At 31.6% G+C, this 23663-nt stretch overlaps 1 protein-coding gene across 1 annotated transcript in view; it reads right to left on the bottom strand.

Annotated features, from left to right (window-relative positions):
- LOC127706273 (actin-like protein 6B) overlaps positions 1-23538 on the bottom strand; it is a 49013-nt gene extending 25475 nt beyond the window's left edge. Inside the window, exons 1-12 of the mRNA XM_052210772.1 lie at positions 23425-23538; positions 17599-17675; positions 16573-16744; positions 14121-14221; positions 12551-12648; positions 11508-11602; positions 10809-10915; positions 9986-10072; positions 7406-7467; positions 4822-4936; positions 4301-4384; positions 3335-3430 (exon numbers count right to left, since the gene is read on the bottom strand). Of these exons, the coding sequence (XP_052066732.1) occupies positions 3335-3430; positions 4301-4384; positions 4822-4936; positions 7406-7467; positions 9986-10072; positions 10809-10915; positions 11508-11602; positions 12551-12648; positions 14121-14221; positions 16573-16744; positions 17599-17675; positions 23425-23449 (1119 nt within the window). The 5' untranslated portion in view covers positions 23450-23538. The remainder of the gene's footprint in view (positions 1-3334; positions 3431-4300; positions 4385-4821; positions 4937-7405; positions 7468-9985; positions 10073-10808; positions 10916-11507; positions 11603-12550; positions 12649-14120; positions 14222-16572; positions 16745-17598; positions 17676-23424) is intronic.
- Positions 23539-23663: the final 125 nt, after the last annotated feature.

The following is a 23663-nucleotide window of genomic DNA, read 5'->3' as shown; positions in this document are numbered from 1 at the left end:
TGTTATTTCAAGAAATAAAATGTCATCTCTTTTCACAAGATTATGACATAAAAATAAATTCTCTGTTTCACAGACATTAACTAGAGGCTCAAAAGAGCCTGTGTCACTCACCTGCATCTTCAACTATGGCCACTTTTTAGTGAAAATCATCATTAAATTGGAACAACTCTATCACGAGTTAACTGACAATTTCAGTCATGTTGACATATTTGTAGATCTAATCCTGCTGACAATTTTTCCTTCTAAAGTTTCTATCCATCTAATATAGTTTTCAAGATACCGGTAGTAGGCAAAAAATGCAAAAAATTATTATTAAAGGGCAATAACTCCAATCACTGAAGATTTCAACCATGGTGACTTATTTGTAGATCTTATCTTGCTGATCATTTGTGCTTTTTAAAGTTGTTATCTATCTACTACAGTTTTCAAGATATATGGCAAAAAAGCAAAAATCTGATAAAAATTGTCATTAAAGGGCAATAACTCTATTAAGAAGTCGTCTGACGATTTTGGTCTTGTTGACTTATTTGGAGATCTTGTCTTGCTGATCATTTTTGCTATTTATATATTCTGTCTATTAATTATAATTTTCGTGTTTATAGGGGAAAAAATTGTTTAAATGGTAAAATTGGACATTTAAGGACAATAACTCCTATAAGAAGTCATCTGACAGTTTTGACATAAATGGACAATAGTTAGAGCTCATCTTTCTGAACATTTTTGCTTGTGTGTGAATTTCTCTACTTATAGCGGTTTTCAAAATAATAGGCAAAACTTGCATTTTACCCCTATGTTCTATTTTTAGCCATGTCAGCCATCTTGGTTTGCAGGCGGGGTGAGCCAGGTGAGCTTAAAAGGGGATGAGAAATACAAAATGTTTTTTATTGTTAAAAAAACATATGGAGGCTTTTTTTCATAAAACTCTACATATTATACATTTTTGTACCACCAATGAAGTAGAACTGAGTAAATTGAAACAGTCATAATATCCTTTTAATCAACTTATTGTCTAGTTAATATAGTAAAAATCTTTGCTAAATTGGTAAAAACATGTATAAGTATTTATGCGATTTAATTTTTCTGAAACCCTCAAATGTCAGGTCATATATTTCCATAGTTGCATGCTTAAATTTGAAATTTAAAACAGAAGCCAAGTCAATAGTGATGAACAACTTTCACATTTTGAGAATTTTCCTGTAAATTTCAAATGTCACAATGCTTAAGCATAAGGTTGCCTATAACTGCTTACATCCACTTCATTTGAAATTTTGTGGATAATTGTCTCATTGGCAATCATACCTTATATCCTTATCTTTATATTAAGGTATTGTGTCAAATTAAGAGCTGATTGTTCAAAGACATCATTTACACCAATTGACCTTGTGTCAATAGGCATAACTCATTCATAATAAACTGCTTCGCTGAGTGCAGCTGGATACGCCCGCAGAGGTCCAACCCTGAACAGTTGTGGCAAAAATGGACACAATATTCAAGCTTGATACAGGTCTGAATTTGGATTGTAATTAAATATTTGACATATTATAGGTTAGAATAGAATAGAATAAATGTAGAACTTGAAATTGGTTATATGAATTGAATTTATATTCAATTAAAGATTTCTTGCTGTTGTGCAATATAATGTGCTGTTGCGCAATACTTAGTAAATCTGTTGTCAGACTATAAACAAATAAAGGGAGGTTATCTTAATAGATATAAACCACGCACGAAAGTTTAATGAAAACTGCTCAAAGCACTTTAAAGGTATTGTCAAAAAACTGGAAAATCTCCCTTTTTTTAATGAATAAAACCCCATAACTCGAAAACATAAAATCTAAAAATTTATAAAAATCAAAAGGCAGCTTACATCAATAGATATAAACAATTCACCAAAGTTTCATGAGAACTGCTGAAAGCATTTTATACTTATTTTCCGAAAACTGAAAAATCCCCCTTTTTTTAATGAATAAAACCCCATAACTCAGAAACGTAAAATCTAAAATTTATAAAAATCAAAAGGGAGCTTACATCAATAGATATAAACAATTCACCAAGGTTTCATGAGAACTGCTGAAAGCATTTTTGAGTTCTTGTCCGAAAACTGGAAAATCCCCCTTTTTTTAATGAATAAAACCCCATAACTCGAAAACATAAAATCTAAAATTTACAAAAATTGATAGGGAGCTTATGTCAATAGATAAAAACAATTGACCAAAGTTTCTTGCAAATTGGAGAAAGCATTTTTTAGTTATTGTCCGAAAATTGGAAACCCCCCCTTTTTATAATGAATAAAACCCCATTTCTCTGAAATGTAAAATCTAAAATTTAAAAAACGAAAGGGAGCTTTTGTCAATAGATATATACAATTCACCAAAGTTTTATGCAAATTGGGTAAAGAGTTTTTTAGTAAATGTCCGACATGTTGAAGACGGACGGACGGACAGACGGTCAACGGTATACCATAATATGTCCCGTAAACGGGCATATAAAAAGGAACTGAAATTAGGTCTACGGTGGTAGGCCCAATATATTTTGAAGTCTGCATTATTTGAATATTATAATAATCTAAACTTTCATTGTCAGTCAGTTCAAACAATGGGCAAAGTGGTAACCATATAAATTTGTTCACTCCATTTTGTTGTAGAGAACCAAGTTATTCTTGCTGAGGGTAATTCTTAAAGGACTAGAGTCAGTAACCCCAATAAATGGTCTTGTAAATTTTTAACAAGTACAACTATTCTATATACATGATATAGGTTTATCCCTATGTGTTAATTGTCAAATGAACCAGGGTATTGACTTGACGAAATTGTGTAGTCTTCTTTGTTAGAGTTATTTATATTTGCATTTTTACATTTATTTTGTGGATATCTGTTTTCTCCGTTTACGGTTTGTTATTTACAGTAATTTATTTATAAACCCCTACACATGTTACTTTCCGTTGGATTTAAAAATTTATCTATCGTATTCTACCAAGGTATTAAAGTTTCAAAAGTAATTTGTGTGCCACTCAGATTAAAATGACTTATGATTTAAGGTTTATTTGTGTGTATATATATCTATTCAAATATCTTCAATCTTTGATATTATTTTAATTAAATGTTCTATGAAACGAAAGTAGATATTTCAACGTGTTTGATTTCTTCTACTATTTTGTGGGTATAGATAAACTAAAAATTTAAATGTTCAACATTAAAGGTTGTGATGCCCAATAAATTTCAGTAATCTTCATAAAATAAAAATTGTTGCAGCAGTCCCACTATATGAATTAGTGGATTCACAGAGATTTTATAGTTTAATATGAAATCTATAAAACAGTAAAAACAAAATTACTTACCGGAGGTGTCTTAGTACTTAAATCTCTGTTTAATCTATCAGTAAATCCCTGTAATAATGTGTTCCCTCCAGTCACTATAACACTACTGTATAAACTCTGAAAAACAAATAATAACTCTGCTAAGATTTTACAATAATTTGTACCAAAACACTCAAAAAGGGAGATATTTTTTTTTCCATTTAAAAGGGAGATAACTCTGTTTATATCTTGTAATATTTCTTTAAATTTGATTGTTTCATGTTTTTTTTAATCCATCAACATATTTTTTAAAAATTGAATGGGAAATAAATCTGTTCATTCTTGTAATATTGCTTTACATCACAATTTTTTTTATAAAAAGATATTTAGGAAACAATAAATCTCTACTGTGTAATACTCACGGAGTATAATTCTGGATAACTCAATATTTATTCGATATTAAATCTATCAAAGTCAGCATTATAGACAACTCTATTAAAAGTTTTCTGTATTTAGTTACATATGCACTACTGGCTGGTTATGGAACATCAATGTTAAAACTTTCATTATGGGTTTTGATATTTTAATGATTTTTTTAACATCCATTGACCACATGCATAAAATCAAAAACAGATAACATAAAAATATTCTATAAATATTTAACCTGCTGTAATTCTGAAGTCTTCCCTTTTCACAGTTCAAAGATTAATACTTACAGGTCGAATGTCAATAAATCTTATTTACAGTTCAAAGGTTAATACTTACAGGTCGAAGGTCAATAATTCTGATTTACAGTTCAAAGGTTCATACTACAGGTTGAAAGTCAATAGTTCTAATTTACAGTTCAAAGGTTAATACTAACAGGTCGAATATCATTATTCTAATTTACAGTTCAAAGGTTAATATTTACAGGTCAAATGTCAATAATTCAAATTTACAGTTCAAAGGTTAATACTTACAGGTTGAATGTCAATAATTCTAATTTACAGTTCAAAGGTTAATACTTACAGGTCGAATGTCAATATCACACATTCCTACACTAGTTGTTACTACATGTCCAACACTTAACATCGTATTCCCACTTGGTAAATCCTGTCAAAAAAATATAAAAGTATTATTGGACCACAGACATTTATAGTATTTTATTGACAAAGATAAAAAAATTAATATTAAATGTTTTATACTATAACTGTTGACAAATTTGATTGGACAAGTACTGATGTTATACTGCAATCAGTTTATTTCTGCAACCTGCCAAGAAGAGCCCCAGATTCTCCTAGTTAAAACAGTTCTGTGGTACATGCATCATTGTCTTCATAGTGATCATGTGATTTTTCATGGTTGATTGATTGTTAGTGTTTAACACCACTTTCATCACTCTTGAATATATCATTACAGCAATTTCTTTTATGGTGGAGGAGGTCAGAGTCCCTGGAGTGAACCACAGAAAACTTTCAATCCTAGTCAATTGAGATTGGATGTCAAACACACCTTGCCACAAGCAGACTTTTATAGTAAGAGTTACTTACCTTTATTATTGAGGGATCAAACAAACCCTCACAAACTTTATATTTTTCATATCCAAAATCTTGATTATAACCATTTGGGAATTCATAATGTATATTTGGCATGGTGTCTGCTGAACTGAAATACAATGAATACTATAAATAAATGGTTAATGTGTCCATGGGACACAGATGATGCCCCCACTTGCATATAATGTTATAAAGGGACATAACTCAAGAACAGTAAAAGTGACGCCACCCAAATTCAAACTTGATCTGTGTTTTGTGGTAATAAGCATTGTGTTTATGTTTCAAAACATTTGGTTGAGGCAAACTAAAGTTAGAGATTGGAAACCAATATAGGGATGTACGGAAGGACTGATTGACGGATGGATGGATGAACGACAAGGGTTACACTTAATGCCCCCTCCAATGTCGGCAGTGGGCATAAAAATGTGAATTATCTGTCCTATGTCAGGAGCCTTGTCAGTAGTGGTTGTCTATTGCCATATCTCCCCCCCCCCCCCCTTTAATTTGGGAATTTTGGTGTTGATGACCGATCTTTGGTACAGTGGATTTATTTATTTTCAGGGGAACCAAATTTCTAGGATTGAGAAAATTTTGTATTTTACTGAATATTTAATTTCATGGTTGTGTCAACATTTACATACAATAAAATTGAGAATGGAAACAGGGAATGTGTCAAAGAGACAACAACCCGACCAAAGAGCAGAAAACAGCCCAAGGCCTACAGAAAATTTGTACTTCATTTTGCATTTAAGTTCATAGTTCACCTTTACCCGTGGAATCCACAAAGTTTGTATCCCACGAAAATAATGAATCACAGCAGTCTTGGCAAAATTAATTCCCAACTTTTCCGAACTCTTAGTGATTTAGAGCTTGACATATTGAAAAGACACCTGTTTCAGACAAAATGTTGACCTCTAAAATGTTGACCTCTGAATGCTCTTTAGATTTTTGTATTTTGATTTTCTGTTTCATTTTTATTGGTGTATAACAAAATACTGTGGCTTTATTATTATTTGTGAGTAAAGGTAGACTTTCAACGAAGTACAATGTTTGCGTATTATTATTTGTGAGTAAAGGTGGACTTTCAACGAAGTACAATCTTTGCGTATTATTATTTGTGAGTAAAGGTGGACTTTCAACGAACTACAAAAATAAAAGAATCGTCACTAAACAAATTCACAGTACGATTCATTGTAAAATTGAATTATCATAGTTATCTCCCATTTTAAATCAATGTTTTATTTTTTTTATTTTTGTATATATCAAGAAATTACCTGTATTTGTTAGATTAACTGATTGATTGGTCTTTAAGCCACTTTTAACACTATTGTGCTATTTCGTTGCGGTTAGTTTTTATTGGTGGAGGAAGCTGGAGTGACTGGAGAGAACCATCGAACTTCGGTAGGAAAACTGACAATCTAAGTCAATTAAGATTGGAGTTGAGTGCACCTGCCCTGTGCGGTATTAAAACTCACAACCTCAGTGTTGACTGGCTAGTGATACAGTAGTTGGACTACTTAGACCACTCGGCCACTGAGGCCCCCTGTATTTATTAGAGAAGTTATAACCGTAAATTCAGAAATTTTTGTCTGAATTTATTATTGTGATTGTTAAACATTGAATAAAAATGTGAGATTAATTATTATGATTTCATGAAAAATGTGAATTTTTTGCTACTGTAACTTGCAAATTTTAAGTTTCATCATAATTCGTCGCATCACATTTTTTAACTACTGTTAAAAAGGGGCATTAGCTATGAGATATGAAAAATATTAGAATATGATTTTTTTTGTTAAATCAATAATAAAAGTGAAATAATGAAATAATAATTTGCTTTTAGCAGCCAATTTGGTTCAATTTTGTCAAAATAAGCAAAGAAACATCGCTGATGAATTATTCACTTGCAAGTGAATAATTCAACCTCATTGAATCCGTATTCATATGACCTTCAATTTAACCCATTAGCTAGAGATTGGTTACACATATATTAGTCGTGTTCAGCTATTAAAAGGAAAAGAATGTCAACATTGAAAGTGAAACAAAGGTGAACCATTTCGTTGACTGATTCTATCCATAAAAAATCATTCTTATACAGGTAAAAACGATGATTAAATTATTTGTTTAATCTATAACATGAAATCAAACAGACCTACAAAAGTCCAACTGCACGAGGTCACTATATATATCTATTTATATTTATGTTTATATTGGGTTATGTGATCGTTGGCAGTCTTCGGAGGTCATCTCGATGGTTAATTAGATGGCGTCTAGACTAAAATACACACGAAATGCTGATATATATTATCTACAACATGCATTGTTAATTGTTAATTTCAGACTTATTGTAATTTGGATCTACGTTTTAGTATGTTATAAATCAAATATGAGAATTTCAGTCAAATCGGTGAACATGAATTTGACAGCTAATGCCCCTTTAATGACAAACAGGGGAAAATGTTTATTTGGAAGATTAATTTCACAAATTTTTATATTGTTCATCATCAAATGAGGTACCCCATTTCCTTCTAGTACCACGAGACCACAGACTTGTAGTACTGTAAATTTTTTTATAGTATACCTTTTTTCATAAGGTGTATCCATAACTTGAACAACAGAGGCTGCAAAATCTTGATAAACATCCTGCAACAATAAATGATAATAACGCTAGCCATAAAACCTCTAATAGAAAAATAAGGACATGTGGTATGGTTGCCAATGAGACAACTATCCACCCAAGTTCAAATGAAGTGGATGTAAGCAATTATAAACATATAAATTTTGACATATTCTCATGGTTTTGTTAGTAATGACATAATTTGTATAATTTTCATGATTTCGTAATGTAATATATTGTGGATTCATTTACTTTCGTGGGTACCAAATTTCGTGGATTGATGAAAACTTGTAATTTCGTGGACATTTAATTTCATGGTTTTGCCAAAGTCTACACACAACCTTATGGAAAATCTGTAATTCGTTGAACGTTTAAATTCGTTCTTCATCTGTACCCACGAAATCCACGAAAATTGGTATCCAACGAATTATAATGAATCCACAGTATTAAGTATTCTGTAGATATACTCAGTGTTCTCCCCAGGATTTTTTTAAGGCGCAAAATTCAAGGGCGCGTAACTCTTTTTTTAGAGTGAACGTTTGTGATCTGAAGCAATAAGTCATAAATCATGACATGCAATATGAATTATAATGCTTTGTGTTATGTGTTTAATAATGCAGAGTATTAATGAATTACAAGAATATATATATGAAATAAATTGATTTTAAACACAAAAGTTATTCATATTCAGTCAATTAAAGAAGTCAAAATATAAATATTCATCTCTACTCTCTGCTCCTTCTAGGGATATTGTTTCAAGATAGTGTTATTTTGTTGGACAGTCTGTTCCTCAACTTTGTCTTTATCCTCTTCAGGGTTAAAAATTAAACCTCCCTCTCACAATAACTTTTGCTTATACCCCCTTTAACATTTCTAAGCCATGAAAACTGTCAGCCAATTGTCATTGAAACCAGAAACATGGTGCTTGCTTTTATCAATTGCTAAAACTTGAGCTTGGTTGGGATTAGGAGAAGCAATGAAATCTGCTTATACTGACAGTGTAGATGGAGGTGTATTCCCCTTTTCATTAGAAGTCATTGGTCTGAAAAAAACTTCTACTTCCATCATCTACCTTTTGCTTATAATTCACCCCTTTGTTATTTGCAGAGAACATGTTCATTCAGAATTAATAAAATCGAATATGGTTAAGATATTTGGTATACAACTTTTTAAAACAATTATTTTTTTATAAATCCTGATCCTGATGAACAGCTGACCAGTTTCCGTAGATTCACATTACGCTTCCGTGCGTATTATTGTTTAATCCTATCTTTGGCAGATAGATATAAACGAAACTTTACAAACTCGTTAATTATTCGAAATTATTTACCAGTGACATTATACAGAAGCTGCGGCGATTCTGTACCCATGTTGATTGTCACATATTTCCCGACGCACGAAATCACGATCGATGTTCAATAATCATTTTATTTCTAAAAATATGACAGTTTCAGACGAATTTACCTTGCAAGCAACATTTTTTCACTTTCTATTAAAGTAAATCACTCCTCGTTATCTTTAATCAAACTTAATTTTAATTTTTTCAACTACTAATACTTTCATTCATAGTTTTCATCGTAAATATCTTTAGCAATCGTATTCAAATTTATTATGTGTATTCAACACGTTCATTGGTCGAGTTTAAATAGATTCTTCTTCTCGACCAATGAAAAAATTCGTTATATAAATGGTCAAGTGAACACACACACGATGCGTAAATACAATGTATTTGCGATCTATTTCTTCAATTTCTGCACTGAAGTTTTTAAAATTTTTAATTTTTCTTCAAAAAATATCTATCTTCTTGATGATCATTTACGCTATTACCTGATAACATAGTCCGATAAGGCTGAGATAAGCGTGGCTCAGGTAAAACTAATTATCAGTTATTGCGTAACACTGACCGACCCATCAGCGGTGATCAGTAACTTGACAATTTTAACCAACATTTATAATGAAAATGTGAAAATTAACACGCTGCGGGATCAAGTATTAAGGGACAGCGGCCAATTAAGACGCTGCGGGATCTGCAAAAATATTATGAAGGCGCTGCGGCACCGCAGCGTCATATCGGCCTGGGGAGAACACTGATACTGCACTTTCACCAAATTTCCTGAATTTAGGAAAATTGTATTTCATTGAAACATGATTTCATGTCCCAAACCAATCTGCATACACACCTTTTTATAAAATTTAATTTTAGTTAAAAATTTAAATTTTATCTTAATTCTTATATCTTTTTATATTTTAAATTTTATAATTAGGTTAAAGTATACCCACAAAATCTCTTTCTTAACTCTATTCTAAAAAACTATGACAAGAGTTATCTCCCATTCTGGATAAAAAAAATTATTTATAAATTGCAATGTTTCTCATGCACTACTATTATCATCTGTTAGTTGTAGAATTAGTTATTTCTATACCTGAAAAAAGGTAAAAGCCTCCTGTTCATCCCCCCCTCCTAAATTGCCCAAACTGAAACTATGCCCAACAATCTGAAAATACATCCCTACACTCTGCCATTATTGAATGTTAATGATTTACCTTGACCATATAATTCTGATAAGACTTAGTAACTTCTGGTATATCTTTCTTCTTCCACTTTGCTTCCTCCATAAAACCAACTGGTTCCTGAAAGAGAAAACACACTATCATAAACACTGTAACAGACAAGAATAGAATTTGTGACTACAATCTCTCTTTTATTGATTATGTCTTGCTGATCATTTTACAGTCTACAGTTTCTCTCTATCTTCTATAATTTTTGCCCAGAATGAAAAAGGGTAATGAGTCGACTAACAATTTCAGCAATGTTGACATATTTATAAATCTTGTCCTGATGATCAAAGTTTCTATCTATTTATCATAGTTTTTCAGATAATAGGTAACAACTGAGAAAAAGGTAAAAATAGTCATTAAAGGACATTGATTCCAATAAGGAGTCGACTGATGATTTAGGAAATGTTGACCTTTTTGTAGATAATGTCTTGCTGGTCATTTTTGTTATTTAACATTTATCTGTATTCTTTATAGTTATAAAGATAATCGGCAAAATTAATAAAAGGTAAAATATGTCATATAAGGGCATTAACTCCTTTTAAGTTGTCTGACATGGACAGTCAGTAGATATCAAAATTCTGAACATTTTTTCTTCAAGTTCTTGTGTCAGATTTCCTCTTCATGTTAGGTGTGCTAAAAAGTTGCTTTTTATTACAAGAATAATGGAATTTAAAATTATCCATAAATTGATAAGTTTTAACCATGCAACCATACTGAACAATAAATTTGAGGTCTTGAAAAAGAATGTTTATAAAATCGTATGACCAATTTTCATCATTGCAAAATACAAGTTAAACCATATACTTACTTTTGTTTTGATCTGATAAGGGGGGACAACGTCTATTTCTAATTCTTCCATTAACTTTTTAATTTCCATGGAGATGAAATCTCCAGCTAAAGGTGACTTAACGATAGCTGTAATGTAGAAATAGGTCATTAAACATAAATGTAACAATTTTCAAACAAGTACTCTCTAATTCAGTAGAAATTATTTTTTATTTGTGCTTTTGCTATCTATATATTTAAACCATCTATTTAAGAGTAATTTTTGACGTATGTCACATCTGAATGTTTTTTTGTTAAAAGATCAGCAGTCTGTTCTGTGTAATTTGGTTATATACTGTCTGCAAATAGGTGACGTTTTGTGGCGGTCAATTTTTATTGCTTAAAGGTAAACTGTTTGCAAGGATCCATGGCAAACAATCGCGAAGAACTTAGTAAACAAGCATTCTGAGAATAGGATGAAAAATTTTGTCCTGCCTTTTTTTTTAGTTGTAATCTCTGTCCCGCCCTTTTATTTTTAACTCTATTCAGTCCTGCCTTTTTTTTTATTAGTTTATCCTGACTTTTTTAACATAAATTGTAATCCTGCCTTTTTTTTTTGCCAAGTTGCTCATCCTTCAAATTTCATCCTAGCACCCCCCACGCTAAAAATCAAATGGTAGCTCCCTAATGAATCCACAGTATTATAATTTCTTTCAAACACTGGTGAAAGTAAAACATTTACCTTGTTGTATTACATAGCCATCATATACAGGTACAGCCGATGTGTGTGTGGCACCACTGTCTAATACAAGTCCTGTAGACCTTCCATTAGCAAATCTTGTATAGAGTTAAGGATTGATAATACAGTCGTCTTTAACTATAATGTCTTAATTGTGATCAAACTGAATTTAAATTGATCAACAGTTTTCCAGAAGGTTTTTTTAACATAGAAAAAAATAATTCACTGAGAAACTCTTTCTTTTAGAACACCTCGAAATTTATTTTATTTAATGTAAGATAGGAAATGCAAAACAGATATTATTTATGAATCTCTGAATGCAAAAACAGGTAATGTAAAAAAAACATATTGAATATATACAATGTAGGAATTGTAAAACTGCAGTTATTTCCCTTTGAACAGTTCTTGTTGGTTTGGACAGTCTATCAGTATAAAGATAGAATTGCTAAAAAAAAATATTTTTTTAATGGATTAAAACTGTTTTTCTTTCTTCACACTCTAGCATAATATAAATGCAGTGTATGAGCTTGTAAACAGTCTTCACAATAGACTTTTGAATCTAAAGGCCAAGGCTGAATTTTCGAAAAATTTCAGTTAGATTATATTGGCCTGTGGAGATGATTTTTACAGGCCCGACAGAAGTTTTACAAGCCTGGGCTAGTGGGCCTGTGGTTTATGCGCAAAGACTGGAAAAAAAGTCAATTTTCGTCATTATGTTTTTTTTTTATTACGATAACATCTAATCTACAACTTTAAAATGTAACATATCAAAGTTGTTTATGCAGTTTCAGTATTTGAAAAATATTCCTGATGCTCAAAACTTATTGTATCACTTAGAATGTTTTCACCTGAGACTTCAAATAACAGCATTTACAGGAATGAGGTCTTTACAATAGAAAATGTAGATTCATTTATTTTGGCAAGAAAAATGTTTCAGGATTTTTCAAAGTAAATGAAACCGAAAGAAATGAATGTTTAACTGTTTCAAATTATATACTTTAACTGTCCACACTACAAATCTACAACTAATTTTCTATGAAGGATACGCTGTTAGTACTGCATTTTTACAGAGGAAGAAAGCTGGAACATTGTACTTCTCAAACATGATTTCTGCCAACTTTTCTCTTTTTCCTTTAACATTCCACTGAAAAAGATTAAGTCAAATTTAAGTCTCTCAACTATTATTGAGCATATGACAATGGGAAATTTCAATTTTCAAATATATTAGAAGACAAGGAAAAATTATCTGCAATTTGTTTGTATGGTGTTTTAAGGTGTCGGTTGCGGTCTCATTAACGGGTACCAAATATAATGACCTAATAGACTTTTTTCATATTACCAACTTTTGACACTTGAATTTATATTTTTTCTACAGGTTACCTTCTCTGTGGTAAGAAATCCTGGTGCTCTGTCAAGTAAGAGCAAAGTAAAGAAGTAAAAACAAGCTTTCAATTGGTACAATTTTGGGGGAAAATTATTAAACTGTTATATGTTTCTATACAGGGCAAAACCATCAGAAAACAGTAAACTTTCCCCCCAATTGCACGATTACATATTTAATTTTATTATATAAAGCAGAGTCAAAATTCGGTAACATAAAAATAGTCTATTGTTGTCATGGTTCCTGACAACAAGATATTTTTTTTTAAAGCACATCTGAAAAATATCTAGCTACTCTCTGAAGAGCAGAATAAATGTTCTGAAATTGAATTCCATGTCAAGATTCATTCATCAGATTGACCAAATGCCAATTAACTAATTTCAAAAGCCTGAATTTGGTTAATAAAACTTTCTTTGTTAATTTCTTTGTTAAATCATAACTCAAAAAAGTTTGATATCACATCACATTTCCAAAAATCATGTTCAAATTTTAAATAGTTTTCAAAAAAAAAAAAATGTTTGGACCAAAACTGGGCCTTAATACCCCTACTCCTTACCCTGTAATTCTTAAGTTCTTTCAAATGATTCTAAGTGAAACAAACATTTTTTATGAGAGATTACAAATATTTGTGGACAAAAAAATGTTGCCCTTGATAACTTTTAAATAACAAAGGATGATGATGAATGGCTGTTTAACGTCCAGTGGCAAATTAAATTCAAATTTAGGACAAGAACAAATAAATGTAGTATGAATATGAACCCTGCTTTTGCATTAAACAGAGTCTGATTTTTAATGTGATTACAGCCTTCACGATAAACTTTCGAGTCCACAAGCCCAGGGCTCAATTTTAAGAAAACTTTAGTTGGTTTCTGTTGGCTTGTAGAGAAGAATTTTACAAGCCCCTGAGCAATTTTACAAGCCATGGCCGTATGACTTGTGGTTAAGCGTGAAGACTGTGATTACTCACAAGGCAAAAGTCTCCAGGAAATCAAGTCACTGAACCAAGACTCTTTATGCTGACCAATCTTTGCTCCTACTCCTAAATGCTTCTTTCAGAGCAAAGAAGCAGAAAATACAAATTTTCAATTATTGTGTGACGTGGCTTGAGATTGAACTCATGGCAAACTGGCTACCATTAGACCACTTAGGCAGTTAAAATAAATAATAATCAGGAAGCCCATACAAAATAACTAACGGGGTAGTGCCTACATGTAATAAAATATGAATATACATACGGCTGGTTCTGACATCATAACAGGATGTAGATTAGATTCTGATTTTATAGATTTGTTGTAGATATGATCCATCAATTCTTCATACATGTCCCAATTATCAACTGTAATAAAATAATTGTATACAACATACAATGAGATAATATTTGGATTTAATTTAGCATTATGATTTTAAGGAAATGAGATATGATTGTCATTGAGACAATTATCCACATGATACAACAGGATGTGGATGTAGGCAACTATAGGTCACCGTACAGCCTTCTAAAGAGAGCAAAACCCAAAACTGATAGTTACCTGTAAAAAGCCTCACCATGACAAAATGGAAAACAATTTAAACCGGCCATAAGGTAACCTATAGTTGGTAACTTCTATGTCATTTGGTCTCTGGTGGAGAGTTGTCTCATTGGCAATCATACCACATCTTCTTATTTTTAGTGTTTAACTAATTGCCATATTTCAGTTTATCTTTGTTTTTATCTTATTCATATTGTTTTTGTTCATCTTGACATGCATCTCCAGGCAGTTCCCTGTATTTTTACCCTTCAAACTTTACTACATGAAATTTAGAATTCTTTTAAAATGGTATTCATAGATCATGATGAAAAAGTACCTCCCTACAAACTAAAATCAAAGTGATTATGCTTTTCTAAGCAGGGAAAAAAATATTGTCATCCGAATAAAGATGTTTGTGGATTCATTGTGGATACCAATTTTTAGTGGATTTCATGGATAAAGGCTAACAACAAATTTAAAGGTTCAACAAAGTACAAATTTTCTTTATAGGGGGTCTCATTGGGGGGGGGGTTCAGATCCCGGATCCCAACTTATAATTGTTTAGTAAGAATCCTGTATCCCCCTTATCATTGTAATAATAGAGCTTGTAATTTCATGTGTCCAGCCCAACTTCGTTTCCAGTATTCACGCAAAATAATGTGACTTTCAAGTGACACAATTTAAATAAAATGCTCCGCTGGGGCGCAGCTTGATACGACCGCAGAGGTTGAACCCTGAACAGTTGGGGCAAGTATTGACACAACATTCAAGCTTGATACAGCACTGAATTTGGATTGTAATTAAATATTTGACCCAGCATAGGTTTCTCACACAGAATGAAAGTGGTCTAAGAACTTAAAAAATTTAAATTTACCTATTCAAACCATATCATTATTATTTGCTTTTATATATAAATCAGAAATAGCCAATTTAAAATGGAAAATTTTAAAGAAAAAAAAGGAAAAAAAAATCCCCTCCGATTTTTTGAACCCCCTTATGATTCATCACCCCCAAACTCAATCCCAGCTTTCCCTTTGTGGTATGGTACCTTGCAGTACAATTTCACAGAGATCCATACACTTGAACACAAGTTATTGTCTGGAAACTAGAAAAATGCTTGTTTTTTGGCCCCAAATTCCTAAACGTTTAGGGCAATTACCCCCAAACTCAAACCCAGCTTTCCCTTTGTAATATGGAACCTTGCAGTACAATTTCATAAAGATCCATACACTTACACACAAGTTATTGTCCTGAAACTAGAAAAATGCTTGTTTTTTTGCCCTTTTATGGCCCCTAATTACTAAAATTTCTAGGGAATTACCCCCAAAATCAATCCCAGCCTTCCCTTTGTGGTATGGTACCTTGCAGTACAATTTCAGAGAGATCCATACATTTGAACACAAGTTATTGTCTGGAAACTAGAAAAATGCTTATTTTTGGCCCCTTATTCCTTAACTTTTTGGGCAATTACCCCCAAACTCTATTCCAGCATTCCCTTTGTGATATGGATCCTTGTGATATAATGTCAGAGAGATCCATACACTTACACACAAGTTATTGTCATGAAACTAGAAAATGCTTGTTTTTTGCCCCTTTTTGGCCCCTAATTCCTAAAATTTGGAGGCAATTACCCCCAAATTCAATCCCAGCATTCCCTTTGTGATATGGAACCTTGTGGTACAATGTCAGAGAGATCCATACACTTACACACAAGTTATGTCTGGAAGTTACAAAAATGCTTATTTTTGGCCCCTGTTTGGCCCCTAATTCCTTAACTGTGGGTACCATAACCCCCAAAATCAATCCCCACCTTCCTTTTGTCGTATTGAACCTTATGGTAAAATTTCATTGAGATCCATTCACTTAAACTAAAGTTAGAGTGCGAGAACTAATGTGTCTTCGGACGATGATGACGACAACGACGACGACAAGACGCCAACTTCATACCAATATACGACCACCAAAAAATTTTTTGCTGTCGTATAAAAAATCAGTCAATCCCGCATCATGCTAAGACTCCAATGAGACTCACTTATCGCATATATGCAGATTTGACAAAACTATGAAATCAAATATCCACAAAACAACAATTTTCCCTCAATCCACGAAAATTGGTTTCCACAAAAATAAATGAATCCACAGTATGTCATTTTGAAAGAAAGTTTCATCCACCACTTACTCATGCCATCTTTAATAAATGTGGATATTTCTGCTCCCTTTCTCGGTACTTTGATGGCACCTGTGTCAATGTAATATTTTTTGCTAGGACCTTTAATACTCTTTTCTGTATCATCTGTTTCCATGGCAACATCTGGGTCATCAACAACTGACATGTGTGTGGGAATTTCTGCCTAGAATGAAATAAGTTCTGTCATAACAAAATACTTTTCAGGTGTGTGGCAATAAATACTATAAGCAAAAGGTACAGCTGTATCATGATTTCATTACAAACGTCTATTTTTTTTTAAAGTTATGAAGTAAATGGGTTCATATGCATTGATATGCCAGTTATAAACACCATAAAACATTAACTGAAGCTGCAAAATATATCTATACCTCTTGTCCATAACTTTTTTTTCAAAGAAAAATGTGGACATGCATAATAAATTTGCCATTTATTTTCAACTTGTAATGCCATGTACTTAATAAAATATTCAATCACAAACAAAAACGTGCTATTGGGTACATGTCAAAGAATCAACATACATACAAATGTACATTTTTCGTACCACATGAAATATTGTTCCAACTTTGATGACGCTGATGGATGGCTGTATATTGTCCAGCGGCAAATTAAATGCATATTCAGGTTGAAAATATGAATATTCCTTGCTTTGTACTAAAGCAACATACTGAGCTCGATTTTTAATGTGTTGGTTCACAAGAACAGTCCACAGAAAAACATGTCACCCTACCAGGACACATTATTCTGACTCCGAGTCAACTTGTCTTTGCTCTACCTCCTTAATGTTGTGTGCTTAGCAGCAAAGCAGCAAATACCAATTCCAAGGTCTTTGGTTTAACTGGGCCGGGTTTGAATTTATGAACACCCGCACTTGAGGTGAACAAGCTACCACAAGACTACTGAGGTAGAAAGTTCTTTTGACAAACCCAAGAGTAGTGACGTGTACATACATGTGGGTGAATGAGCCAATTTTGTTATTGATGAAAGACTTGACTGGCTTATTTGCATAATTGTTCTTACTTTTGGGGAGTCTTCTCCAGCATATCCAGCTCTAATAGAATAGGATCCTATGTCAAATACCACTGCTCCAACCTCATCTGAAGAAGAAAAAAAAAACATAACTTCATTTACATTTATACAAACACAAATGTTGTTTATCATGTTTATGTCCTGTATATTCTGTTTAGGGGGGTACACAACACTTTGAATACAAAAAGATTTTGGTTTGTTTAATTTCCATAAAATTTTGACAAAATATTTACTTTGACCTGTTGACAAAAATATAAAAATTTCAAGAAATTTGAAGCACACAATTTACAGGAATAATTTCATTGGATATATAGCAGTTTGACAAACACTAATTATTTTGATCATAGAGAAGCTTGATTTCTCTTTACTAATAGTGTTCGATTAAAACGTTCAGCTGACTTTTAAAAGTTAACTCCCTTAGGTGTTCTTACCCCCTTAATACTTTGTACATCTTTAAAGTTAAAAGCTTTAACAGACAGCCACAATCATAAATATCAATTACAGTCTTTTAAAATCATGAAAATATGTATATTAAACAAGGAATTATTTAAGTCAGGAATAATTTTTTAGTTTGGTTAGTTTTCCCATGCATGCATGGCTCAGGTTAAATTTACTTTCCCCTTTATTTCAGTATGAACTAACTAACCCTCTTAGCCATGCACGCATGGCTAACCCTCCTAAATTAGGTTAGTTTTCATCATTCATTTCTTATCAATTTTCCAGAATTCAAAATTATTCCAGATTCCAATAATTCCTTGTTATTATATCATCAGCGAATGCTGTGGATAGCAACCTAGCAACTGATAGTAAACAAATGATGTACATTGTATGGCCAGCTACATGTATCATGGCTATTGGTCATTTTAATTTCCTTCATTTAATATTCATATGTTTATCTTTTATACTAATCACCGACTGCATGTGAGGTTTACCTAAATTCTTCATTTTCCAAAAGCAAATTCATAAATATGAAATTTTTTTATTTATACCAAACATACCATAAGTATTTTGGTTATTTTGCCTAAAAATGAGAAAAAATACACACAGAACACTCATATTCATATGGATTTACTAAAACAAAAAGAGTATATTGTTATTTCATGTACAAATGTAAATGTTTGAAAATTTAGCTGAATATAAACCAAAATTTTAATACTGTCAGTCAGGGGTACAGTTGTATTACTTAAAACATGTGATTTCAGGATCACTTATCTAAGTTACATTTGTATCATGACATTTATAAATTTAAATTGTTAACAAAATTTGACACAGAATCTTAACAATCACATTAGAAAAGTAATTTTTGAAGTATGGTCATAAGCTACAAATTAGACAGAAATTAAAATATGATTTCTTTTTGTATTAAATATTCAAAAAGGCAGAATATAGAAAATTATTATTTCACTTAGTAGTTGCTATTAGCATGATTAGCAGTCAGTTTGGTTTAATTCCATAAAAACAAGTTAAAATACATTGCTGATGTTTTTATTGACTTGCTAATCAATTATTCATCCTCATTTGAATCCGTATTCATGCAACCTTGAATATGACATTTAGCGAAATACATGTAGGTTGTGCATGTGTTCAGCATGTGGTTCCTTGTTAAAAAAAAAGGAATGCCAACATTAAAAAGTGAAACAAAGAAGACACCAGAATGACTCACTGAAAATTAGTTAAAATAATGATATACATATAATTTTTTCATAAAGTTTTCCAAGCAAACTAAAGAATAAACACAAACTCCAACTACTTGAATAATAGTTGTAAGGCCAACTAAAAGTATATGTGTGGTTCCAATTACATCCTGGAAGAAAAATAGGGTCGGTAGGTCTGCAATTTTTTAAAAATTTTTTTTGGGGGGATTGTCAAAATCTGAAAAAAATCATGTGTTCACCGAGTTGAATTCCGGTATTATACATGTCCCTACCGGAAGTTCACCATTTTCTATATGTTTGGTTGTAAAATAAACAGATATGTTACATTTTTAGTTAATTTTGTTGCATTCAGTTGACAATTTGTTGCATTTTAGCCATAGTGGATACTTCTAATGGAAATTCAGATGACAGAAGTCTGTGAATTTAATTATTGAAATTCACATTCCACAACATCATGAACATCATGAACATGGGATCGATCAAAAATTATTTTTTCAGAAATGAAAAAAAAAGTTCTAGGGTTGGGGGGTTCAAACTAGGACCACACATATTCTTTTATTTGGCCTAACATATATTCTAGGAGATATTAATTCAAACAAGAAAGTCAGAAAGTGAGATGATGCAGTATAAAGAGGTTTTGAAATTTTTTGCTCCAGATAAAAGAGTAATGCCGACACAACTTTTATTCTAGAAACTTCTCTGGCAAAGAGGTGTAATATGGGGCACATAATCCCACAATAAAAGTAAGAAAATCAACAAAATAAGTTCTCTTAGGAAACTCACCTCAGATCAATCAGGCAGATTTTTATGTCTGTACAATGATCAGTAATAAGCCGACTTTGTATATTGGTTGTCTTTAGGTGTAAATTATTTGTTTTTAATTATCAAAACTATACTTTAAATTGAGTGAAAAACCACTACACTGTAACTAAAGATAGCGTTTCTTTGTTTACATTGAAATTGATGTCGTATATAAAATGCCTAACACTAGGATCAACATCAGATACATTTCCTTAATTCAATTACTTTTTCAACAGAAATTATGCTTGGAATTTTTATACAATAAATATAAATCTGCTGTTAACAGGAAATCATAAAGACTTTATTAAAAATTTAAAGTATTATAAAGATTTGCTGACTTCGCAGGTAACACCTGCCTCATATTAACCATATGATTATAACAAATTGATGTAGAGTGAGATGGCATAAAGATGAATGAACTAGGAAAAAAATTTTAGCTTAGGGACTGGTCATTATTTATCTCCAGGGGGGGCCGGCAAAATGTAAATTTGAAATGATAAAAAATGATTGACCCCCCCCTTTTCAAAATGTGTTAAAAAATTTAACCCCCCCTCTTTCAACTACATAAAAACTTTTGACCCCCCCCCTCTCTTTTCTGATTATAATTGAAAGGTTTCAAATGATTCAATTATTATATGTTGCTAATATTCCTAGTAAGGTATTTTAATACACATACACATAGAATGCATTGAGGACGACATCTGATAGAAGAATACACTGATGTAAGGGACCGTTCAATATTTACCAGATGGATGGGCCGGTGCATTCTTAATATTATTTCATTAAAAAAGTTAATGCCCATCCTTTTAAATTCTGCAAAAAAGTCCTTGCCCATCTAAAAAAAACTATAAAAAGAGTCCCTGCCCCTCTAAAACTTAAAGACAATCAAAAATGATTTAGGTTCTTTTTCTATTTTAATATTTGCATGTTTATGTCTGGAAATCAAAGAATAGACTTTGGTGTATTAATGCAAAATTCAAAATGTGCTAGTTAATTCCACATATATATATATATATATTTATGTGTGTATCAGAAACATACATTTTATTAATTTTAAAACCAGTATGAATATACATGTATAGATTTGATTTTATATGTGCAGCCTCAGATATATACAATATCACAATTAAATCTCAAGACATAAGTAATAGCAAACTATATCAGCCAGCCTTTCATAGAGGCTTAAGAAGTGCTAACAATATTCATGCAAGTCATAAAACATATGAAGAAATATTAACCATACTATTAAATGTACTTAGTTTATACTTTTCTGAAATCTGAGGTCATCTTAAATTTGAAACAGTTTATGTATCTCTTCTTTGTTCTATTAAATAATTGAGGGTCACCACTTTTTTCCCCTTTTGTGACCATAGGACATAAAGATTTATTCAAACTATTGTTAACAATCAAAAATATATTAACTAACTATCCAATTTGTATACAATTTTCAAAATACCATATTAATTTAAAATAAAGGGAATAATTTAAATTAAGGGACAATAACTCTTGACTAGTAAACATATTCCTATATGCTGAAATACCAATTATTGTCTTAATAATAGAGCATTCTTATATTTCAAATATACAATGTCCCTTTTAATATCTATTCTACTTTTCAAGAAAGAAATTATGGTCTTTTTAAAGCAATTTAGGCAGACATGTTTTTGACTTTGATGCAGCTTTTTTTACCTATTAATTAAATCCCAAAGGCGGATTTAGGGGGGCAGGGGGCCAGGGCCCCCCTTTTTGTGGGAAAAATTTAGTTGCTTATATAGGAAATCACTGAAGCATGACTGGAGCGGGCCCCCTCTTATGAAAATATCTGGATCCGCCACTGAATCCCTAAATTTGTCAGCAATAAATGTACACCAAACTACCAAACAACCTGGCATTCTGTAAGATCAGTATGTTAATGAGATAGCTGTAGAGTTATATGAAAATCCAAGTTGATTTGAAAATGTTATAAAAAAATTTAAAGATGACTATCTGGTATTAACATGATTAACCTAAACTGAAAATTTAAGCTTTTTTTAACCTATTTATTAAATCCATAAAAATGACAGCAATACACTAAACTCCCAAACAACCTGGCATTCTGTAAGATCAATATATGAATGAGATAGGTGTAGAGTTTTATGAAAATCCAAGTTGAATTGAAAAAGTTATAAAAACTTTTAAAGGTGACTATCTGAATTTAGCCTAAACTGAAAATTTTAGATTTTTTTTCTTACTTATTAATAAAATCCATAAATTTGACAGCAATACACCAAACTATCAAACAACCTTGTATTCTATAAGGTCAAAATACAATTGATATGAAAATCCAAGTGGTTTTGAAAATTTATATAAACTTTTAAAAGTGACTATCTGCAAATGATCTGAAATTAGTCCGAATAGAAAATTCTAGCTTTTGTATTCTTTAATTAAATCCTTAAAATTGACAGAAATTAACCAAGCTACCAGTTTGTGTAGACCATGTCTTTTATGTTTTGTGTGCCTTCAAAAGAAATTTCCTACACACCGATAAAATTGATAGCAAAATTTTTCCTATAAAATAAGTTCTGGCCCATATCCACTGTACATGTAAAAAAAATCATTCATACATGTATATTTATTTATAGTGGAAATCTATATGAGGTATATTTAAGATATGGAATAAAAATAAGAATAAAATGCTTTGAAAATGTCTTTATAGAATATTTTTTTGTACACATAAAACATTACAGTTTGTAAAATATATGAGTTCATCTTGAAAAATAAAAATGGTGTCACCTTCAAAAAGCAAAGTCTACTTTTGCTGTGGTGAAGCCAGGATTATGAAACCAATTTTATAGTCTCTATTCCTAGTTTCTTAGTTCTGAAACATCATGGCTAGGAAAAACATAAGAAAAGTGACTTTTTTGCACATTTTTTGGTAATATTCATTAGTCACTTGACAATAAAATTAGTCAAAGAGTAAAGTGACTAGCTCTAGGTAGATCACTGATAGTGACAGTTTGATATTTGTGAAAGAGTCAAACTAGGAGACAAGTTAGCTCTGACTATACATGTATAGTCTATGGTCATGGTACATTGTATATGGCAATCAATGAATCTATGGCCAATAAAATCATGACCCCCCTACTAGATCAACCTGAAAAAGAATGACCCCCCCTCTATCAGATTCAATTTTTTTCATGACCCCCCCCCCCCCCCCCCCCTGGAGATAAATAATGACCGGTCCCTTAGAGGTGTCAGAGCAAAAAAAATTATAAAATGAAAGCAATGCCAAAGCCAAAGGCTTCTTTAAGAAATGGTTTACTGGTTGAGGCATTTGCATGTTTGATGACCTAGAGTTCTTAATCAAAAAGACAGTTTTTACCTCCACCATACACTCCACCACTCATTTTCGTAGTTTTTATGAATGTTTAAAGAGATTAAAACAAAGAAAACAAGCCGGCATCTATTTTGTAAACTTCCGGTGCTTGACGGTTTTTGGTTATCATCCCGATGAGCGTGGTTTTAATTTCAATACACACAAAATTAAAATCAATCAAGCCATGGATAAATTGAAAATATTTGATAGTTAAAATAACACCGTCCTAGATTTTAATTTTTGAA

Source organism: Mytilus californianus, unplaced genomic scaffold (genome assembly GCF_021869535.1).
Source record: "Mytilus californianus isolate M0D057914Y unplaced genomic scaffold, xbMytCali1.0.p SCAF_6, whole genome shotgun sequence".
NCBI classification, from domain to species: domain Eukaryota; kingdom Metazoa; phylum Mollusca; class Bivalvia; order Mytilida; family Mytilidae; genus Mytilus; species Mytilus californianus.
Note: the sequence above shows the minus strand (reverse complement) of the source record. Positions and strands in the feature narration are given on the sequence as shown.